This window comes from Gasterosteus aculeatus, chromosome 1 (assembly GCF_964276395.1).
Source record: "Gasterosteus aculeatus chromosome 1, fGasAcu3.hap1.1, whole genome shotgun sequence".
Lineage (NCBI taxonomy): Eukaryota > Metazoa > Chordata > Actinopteri > Perciformes > Gasterosteidae > Gasterosteus > Gasterosteus aculeatus.
Genome location: NC_135688.1, coordinates 237160 through 246146, shown reverse-complemented (window position 1 = coordinate 246146; position 8987 = coordinate 237160). Strand labels below are relative to the sequence as shown.

General features: G+C 46.7%; 1 protein-coding gene across 1 annotated transcript; it reads left to right on the top strand.

Moving 5' to 3' along the window:
• Positions 1-6508: 6508 nt before the first annotated feature.
• On the top strand, positions 6509-8733 carry rpl35a (ribosomal protein L35a). The gene is made up of 5 exons (XM_040183720.2): positions 6509-6598; positions 7277-7312; positions 8108-8260; positions 8337-8481; positions 8644-8733. The coding sequence occupies exons 2-5, from the start codon at positions 7302-7304 to the stop codon at positions 8665-8667; spliced, it is 333 nt and encodes a 110-aa protein (XP_040039654.1). The 5' UTR covers positions 6509-6598; positions 7277-7301; the 3' UTR covers positions 8668-8733.
• The last annotated feature ends 254 nt before the right edge of the window (positions 8734-8987 follow it).

The following is an 8987-nucleotide window of genomic DNA, read 5'->3' as shown; positions in this document are numbered from 1 at the left end:
TATGTGTGTGTATATATATATGTATGTATATGTATATATGTGTATCTCTATGTGTATATAGAGAATCTACTTTGTAACTTTTGAAAGTATATTTCTACTTATATTCATTATTAAAGTTCAGATCAGTTCTCGTGTTCATTTATTGTTGCACAAACTCATTCACAGTTTATAACAGCGGCCCCCAATCAGAAACAATGATTCTCTCCCGATTACATGGCTCGTCCCTCTTTTCCCGCATGATGGGACATTCAGAGACGCTGACACAGCAGAGGGACGCGTGAATCCGCCGCATGCTGCACAACTTCATCAAATAAAACGAGAACCCACTTCCCAGTGACGGAGGACGGACACACATTGTTCCCATTGATGAGGTAGATTTAATGGGGGGACACTTCACTTTATTTAAGACGCTGCGAGTCGCTGTGTTGTGCCACATTCATTCCATTTGGGACAAACCTACGTCATGAAGATACTCATTTAGTGTGATTTGCCCGAGGAGGCGGTTCACTGAGGTCGCTTTGTGCCGTTCTGATAAAGGAACCTGACGCCTTGGTTGGTAAATTTAACATAAGTGCACTTTCTTGCATTCTGCTGTCGTGTTGTTTCATCACATCACATCACACGTCAATTATCTGACGCTTTTATCCAAAGCGACTTCCAATAAGTGGATTTCAACCATAAGGACACAAACTCAGAAGAACAAGAAACAAGAAAGTGCAATTTCATCAAATAAGCCGATTCACAACTTGTTATAGATCAGAACCATCAGAACAAAGTGTCGTCCATTGTCGTACTGTCTGCTGTCACGCACCAACCGCCAGTCCCACGTACTGTCTCACATACTGTCCCACGTACTGTCTCACATACTGTCCCACGGACGGTCTCACATACTGTCTCACATACTGTCCCACGTACTGTCTCACATACTGTCCCACGGACGGTCTCACATACTGTCCCACGGACGGTCTCACGTACTGTCTCACATACTGTCCCACGGACGGTCTCACGTACTGTCTCACATACTGTCCCACGGATGGTCTCACGTACTGTCTCACATACTGTCCCACGGACTGTCTCACATTCTGTCTCACATATTGTGGGTGGGTGACTTTAACATTCATGTGGATGTGGACAACGACAGCCTTAGTACTGCATTCCTTTCATTGTTAGATTCAATTGGTTTCTGTCAGTGTGTAAATAAACCAACTCACTGTTTTAACCACACTCTCGACTTGGTTCTTGTGTATGGGATTGAGATTGAACATTTAACAATTTTTCCACAGAACCCTCTCCTGTCGGACCATTGTCTGATAACCTTTGAATTTCTACTATCAGAACCACCTCCTCCTGCCAAAGGTTTCTACAGCCGACGCTTATCGGATACCGCTGTAGCCTTATTTAAAGAAGCCATTCCTTCTGCTCTAAGTTCAGTGCCCTGCCTCAAGATACAAGAAGACTCCTGTGAGAACCTCAGTCCGTCCCAGATCCATCATTTTGTCGATACTGCTACAGGCTCTTTGAGAGTGGCGCTGGACGCTATTGCTCCTCTGGAAAGAAGAATAGCAACAAGGAGGAAGTCTGCTCCGTGGTATAACCCTCAAACACGGAACCTAAAGCAAACTGTGCGGAAGCTTGAACGATTATGGCGTTCCACCAAATCAGAAGGATCTAGGCTAGTTTGGCAAGACAGCCTTAAAACATATAAGAAGGCTCTCCGTAACGCAAGAGCATCTTATTACTCATCATTAATAGAGACAAATAAAAACAACTCCAGGTTTCTCTTCAGCACTGTAGCCCGACTGACAGAGAGTCACAGCTCTGTCGAGCCGTGTATTCCTTTGGACCTCACTAGTAACGACTTCATGAACTTCTTCAATGATAAGATTCTGACTATCAAAGAGAAAATTGATGGTCTCCTGCCTTCAACCAGTGCCGACCTGTCCTCCGATGTAGGAACCTTGGATGCAGCAGTGGGCCCTGATGCCTGTTTGGATGCCTTCTCTTCCATCAACCTTGATCAACTGACTTCTTTATTTTCAAAGTCTAAATCTTCTACTTGTCTCTTGGATCCGATTCCGACCAAACTGCTTAAGGAAGTTTTTCCTTTAGTTAGCACGTCCTTATTAGATATTATGAATCTGTCTTTGTTAACAGGACATGTACCACAGTCCTTCAAGGTAGCTGTAATTAAACCTCTTCTTAAGAAACCTACTCTTGCTCTAGAGGTGTTGGCTAACTACAGACCCATCTCTAATCTTCCCTTCCTCTCTAAGATCCTTGAGAAATCCGTCGCAAATCAATTATGTGACTTTCTACAAAACAATGCTTTGTTCGAGGATTTCCAGTCAGGATTTTGAGTGCATCACAGTACAGAAACAGCACTGGTGAAAATTCCGAATGATCTTCTACTTGCATCGGACCAAGGACTCATCTCTTTTCTTGTCTTGCTGGACCTCAGTGCCGCATTTGATACCATAGACCATTGTATCCTGTTGCAGAGACTAGAACATTTAATTGGTATCAAAGGAACTGCACTCAGCTGGTTTAAATCCTACTTATCAGACCGATCCCAGTTTGTGCTTGTAAACGGTGAATCCTCAAAGACCACCAATGTTGGTCACGGAGTCCCACAAGGTTCTGTACTTGGACCGAGAGACGGACCAGCTAGTTAGACTTCAAGAATGTCTTGGAGACATCAAAACTTGGATGACCGGCAACTTCCTTATGCTAAACTCAGAAAAAACGGAAGTTATCCTGATAGGCCCAGAGCGCCTTCGAAGCCAGCTGTCACGTGATACAGTTTTTATGGATGGAATTGCTCTGGTACCCAGCAGCACCGTCAGGAATCTGGGAGTCCTCTTCGACCAGGATATGACCTTCAACTCGCATATAAAGAAGACTTCAAGGACTGCCTATTTCCATCTACGTAACATATCAAAAATCAGGAACTTCCTGTCTCAAAGTGATGCAGAAAAATTTGTTCATGCGTTTGTCACTTCCAGACTGGACTACTGTAATTCTTTGTTTTCAGGCTGCTCTTATAAATCTCTTAAGCCTCTCCAGTTGATTCAGAATGCTGCAGCACGTGTATTAACAAGAACTAAGAAAAGGGATCATATCACTCCTGTATTAACTTCTCTGCACTGGCTCCCTGTTAAATCAAGAACAGATTTTAAGGTACTTCTCCTCACTTACAAGGCAGCTGCTGGTGAGGCACCGTCGTATCTTCAAGAGCTTGTAACATCTTATTGTCCTACAAGGCAACTGCGCTCCATAGATGCTGGTTACTTGTTGTTCCTATGGTTTTAAAAAGTAGGCTGGGGGCCAGAGCCTTCAGTTATCAAGCTCCTCTTTTGTGGAACCAGGTTCCACTTTCAGTCCGGGGGGCAGATTCGTTCAGCTCTTTTAAAGTAAAACTTAAAACGTTCCTCTTTGATTGTGCCTATAGTTAGGGCTGGCTCAGGTTAGTCCGGACCAGCCCTTAGTTAAGCTGCTATAGGCTTAGAATGCCGGGGGAATTCTTAGGACACACCGAGCTCCTCTCTCACGCTCTCGTTCTACCATAATTCAAGTTTTATTAATGCACATGACTAATTCAGCTTCTTTCGGGGAGTTTTTTTGTGTGCTTTCTCCCCTATCAGGTCTCCGTAGATTGTGGTTCCTTCGGGACCCTGGTCCTGACACCTACCGTGGCCATGCTGACGCCTGCTGCTGCCATCATCATTATTTTAGATATTAATCATATTACTTTACTCATAAACCGACATTACCCTCTCCTAAAATCTCTGTGCTCTCCCTCCCCACAGGCTTCTGTGGATGGTGGTTCTATCTGATGGTGGTTCTATGTGATGGTGGTTCTATGTGATGGTGGTTCTATCTGATGGTGGTTCTATCTGATGGTGGTTGCCTCTGCAGTGGTCCTGCTGTGCGCCTGGCTTACTACTCACAATTACTTGAATCATTTCTGTCATAGGAATTGCATGATTATACATTGTTCATTCTGTACACATGGCATCCATTGTAGTCTGTCCATCCCGGGAGTGGGATCCCTCCTCTGACGTTCTCCCTGAGGTTTCTTCCCTTTTTTCCCTCTTGTAAGGGTTTTTTTCATTTTTTGGGGAGTTGTTCCTGTGCCGATGGAGGGTTTCGGGGCAGAGGATGTTGTATGTGTACAGACTGTAAAACCCTCTGAGGCAAATTTGTAATTTGCGATTTTGGGCTATACAAAATAAAATGACTTGACTTGACATACTGTCCCATGTACTGTCTCACATACTGTCCCACGGACTGTCTCACATACTGTCTCACATACTGTCCCACGGACGGTCTCACGTACTGTCTCACGTACTGTCCCACGGACTGTCTCACATACTGTCTCACATACTGTCCCACGGACGGTCTCACGTACTGTCTCACGTACTGTCCCACGGACTGTCTCACATACTGTCTCACATACTGTCCCACGGACGGTCTCACGCACTGTCTCACGTACTGTCCCACGGACTGTCTCACATTCTGTCTCACATACTGTCCCACGGACGGTCTCACGTACTGTCTCACATTCTGTCTCACATACTGTCCCACGGACGGTCTCACGCACTGTCTCACATACTGTCCCACGGACGGTCTGACGTACTGTCTCACATACTGTCCCACGGACTGTCTCACATACTGTCCCACGGACGGTCTCACATACTGTCCCACGGACGGTCTCACGCACTGTCTCACGTACTGTCCCACGGACTGTCTCACATTCTGTCTCACATACTGTCCCACGGACGGTCTCACATACTGTCTCACATTCTGTCTCACATACTGTCCCACGGACGGTCTCACGCACTGTCTCACATACTGTCCCACGGACGGTCTGACGTACTGTCTCACATACTGTCCCACGGACGGTCTGACGTACTGTCTCACATACTGTCCCACGGACTGTCTCACATACTGTCCCACGGACGGTCTGACGTACTGTCTCACATACTGTCCCACGGACGGTCTGACGTACTGTCTCACATACTGTCCCACGGACGGTCTGACGTACTGTCTCACATACTGTCCCACGGACGGTCTCACGCACTGTCTCACATACTGTCCCACGGACGGTCTGACGTACTGTCTCACATACTGTCCCACGGACTGTCTCACATACTGTCCCACGGACGGTCTCACATACTGTCCCACGGACGGTCTCACGCACTGTCTCACGTACTGTCCCACGGACTGTCTCACATTCTGTCTCACATACTGTCCCACGGACGGTCTCACGCACTGTCTCACATACTGTCCCACGGACGGTCTGACGTACTGTCTCACATACTGTCCCACGGACGGTCTGACGTACTGTCTCACATACTGTCCCACGGACTGTCTCACATTCTGTCTCACATACTGTCCCACGGACGGTCTCACGCACTGTCTCACGTACTGTCCCACGGACAGTCTCACGTACTGTCTCACATACTGTCCCACGGACGGTCTCACGTACTGTCTCACATACTGTCTCACACACTGTCTCACATACTGTCTGTACGGTGTTGCGATGCAGAGAACATCTGGAAAGCAGCTGCATGTCGTGCTCTTGGTAAAGTTCTGTTGGTTTATTTGTCTCTTAATAAACTTCTGGATGTTCCATATTTCACTGCTTCAATTGATCAAATGTCTGCTGATGAACGATGGATCTATAATGATTCTCACACACATGTAATAAACTAGTTCTATGTGGTCGTCTACATACATATGATACATACGCTGATACATAGATCCTATTAATTCGTATCAATCTGATTCTTTGGGCTTGTTTTCATCTACATACTCTGAAAGAGTTGAGATCTTTATTCTCATTGGATGATGATCATCATGAAGCCACATTTAAATAGATATAATGTGATTGATTAGAGTGACGAGGCCCTTAAATGAGCCGTTACATTTTACCATCACGCGTAACGTTAACGTGTGTGATACTTTGTGGGGCTTGTAGCCTCCAGGGGGCGCTGTCGGTCTTTAACATCATCATAGAATTCATTTCATTTTGTATCGCACAATATTGCAAATCTGCCTCATGTGTCTTTACAGTGTGAACACATGTGAAGTCATCTGTGCAGAAACCTTCACATCGACAGGAAAAACTCCCCAAACAATGAAAAAGTGTTTGATGGGGAGAATAAAGGGAAGAAACCTTTAGAGACACAGGACGGTCCTCCAGGGACGGACAGACTGCGATGGACGTACAGAATGAACAACGTAAAATATGTATAATACATTAAATTCATCCAATGTGTATGGAGGGACATATTTTGGTCATAAATGTTCCTGATTCCTGAAGTTATTTAAGCACAATTACCACACGTTGTATAATAGTAAATAAGGTAGGCAGGTAGAATAGTAAAAATTCACGAAAATAATAAAGAATATATATTTGAAATACAACGTTTGGTGTAACAGTTTCAACATGTTTTCTTTCTGATCAAATAAAACGGAATAAATTGAACTATGAATAACATTTCGTTCAGGCAGATGAGCGGCCGCCTCTGTTTACCATAATATCCCAGCATGCATCGCTCTCTTCCTTTTCCGCCATCTTCTTCCCCTCTGGACGGTAAGATGCCAACATGTCCGATTTAAACTTAAAATAAAACACTTAATATGACTCGTGTATGACCGAAAAGCAGCACCAGTGACCGGGCAGGTTGTCCTTCGCTCCCCGGGAGCTTTACGTTGCTGCTTCACTTCGTGATGGCGTAGATTTAGTTTGGATGGTGCTAACGGAGGCTGACAGGGTGAAGCACTGCCGGCAAAGCTGCTGCAAAACGCGAATAGGAATCTCCGGTTCTCTCGGTGTCTTATGACTTTGTTTTGCCGGTAGAAGCGTGCTGTGTAACGTAGACATGATGGCATGTGTGCAGACAGACAGACAGACAGACATTGAGTGTAACAGATGAACTGGTCTCATGTTCATTTAAGATTCAGTGTTAAAACAAGCTGGGTGATCAACAAGCTCCATGTTAGCTTACTGCTAGCTAACGTACCTGTAACTCCATCACCTGCAATGCTGCTGAAGCCTTGTAGTTTATAGACGTACGTATGAAATGTAGCTGCCTTCATTCATTCATTATCCAGATTATTCACGACACCTGCGTGTGTATGATGCGGCGTGTGTGGAGTAGTTTACTGTGTTCAAACACTATAAATACTACGGCTGCGTGTCGTAGGTGAAAAGTTGTAATAAATGAAGACTGTTCATAATGTTGTTAAACAGCTTTATTGTTTGTTTTAGGTGACTCACCTGGAGAAGACTAACGATGCCTGGAAGGTAAGCAGACACACCTACACGCCCGCTACCTGCCCAGGTGACCAGACTCTCCAGGAGCCAGTGAGATGTTTGGCTCAGTGAGGAGCAAAGGGTTGATTGTTGCACAGCAAGGTCGGACCTTCGTCCTGAAGGTTGCCATCTTCTCCCGGCATGGTACAGAAGTACCAGTGTTTTGAAACACTGGGTGAGTTTAGGTTAAAGACCAGGTGGTGCATTGTGGGGGCGCCGGGTTGGACCTTCTGAGTGAGAAGGCTACGTGTTGTGATGCTGTGCATCTACTGGGACGTGAGATTGTAATGTTGGCAGTGAGGGGAAGATGAGTCGCACAGAGGCTCCTAGCGGTCGGGGTCAGTCGGTCGGGGTGGGGTCAGTCAGTCAGTCAGTCGGTCGGTTAGTCGGTCGGGGTGGGGTCAGTCGGTCGGTCGGGGTGGGGTCAGTCAGTCGGTCGGTTAGTCGAGGTGGGGTCAGGACGGAGTTGTCAAAGATGGCGGTCGTGTCTGTGGGAGTCTTTCCCTGGAAGAAGTTCAGTCTTGTGACTGTTGATCTTCAGGTGCTTCTACTGAGCGATGTCAGTCAGAAAACATTGCCTGTACAGCGGTTTCACAGCCGCTGTTCGTCCGGGGATCTTGTTCAGATTAGTTTACAATTTCAGAGGGGGGGGGGGGGGGGGTGGTAGTCTGGCAGACTGTTCGCCCGCCTGTTAGAATTGGGGAAACACTGCTGTTGACTCTACTGGATCAGTAGGTTCTCTTGGCCTGTCAGACTTGATTGTTAACCCTTTGTTTGACTCGTCAGACTGTGGAGTAAGGCCATCTTCACTGGCTACAAGCGCGGCTTGAGGAACCAGCGTGAGCACACGGCGCTCCTGAAGGTGGAGGGCTGCTACACAAGAGACGAGGTGGACTTTTACCTCGGCAAGCGCTGCGCCTACGTCTACAAAGCCAAGAAGTGAGTCCCTCCCTCCGGCTGCCACGTGCTGCTCTCTAAAACAAACTGTGGGTTCACGATGTCCCGTGTTGTGCAGGAACACAGTGACGCCGGGCGGCAAACCCAACAAGACCCGTGTGATCTGGGGGAAGGTGACCCGGGCCCACGGCAGCAGCGGGATGGTCCGAGCCAAGTTCAGCAGCAACCTGCCGGCCAAAGCCATCGGACACCGAATCAGAGTGGTGAGTTGCATTGTTGTGATGTGACGGGCGGTAGAGACACACACACACACACGTATGTGACTAAAGAGTTGGTGTTCTAAAGGAACCCTTTGCAGCTCAGATCAAATGTTACTGTTGAACAGTGCTTCATTGTGACCGCGTGACTTCCTGTCTGCTTTCCAGATGCTGTATCCTTCCCGAGTGTAAAGAGGAAACATCTGCAGCATCCGATCTTGTTTGTACAGAAACAATAAAACTGATATCAGGTCCAAAGCCGCTTCTCCGCCTCTTCAATTTAGTCTCATGTTCATAAGATCAATGACAAGCCCCAAAGTCCGATAACAGGCCTGTAACATGTGGTGCACCAGGGTTCGGGTGGAGGACAGACCGGTGAGCAGGTCAGCGTCCAGCCAAGAGGAGGTGGGCTCTAAATCCAGTACGCATCGCACGGTTTCCTCACTGTGAGAAACTATTTTCAAACTAGTGAGTTGAGAAATCATTTTGTAACCAGTGTAAAACTGAGAAAC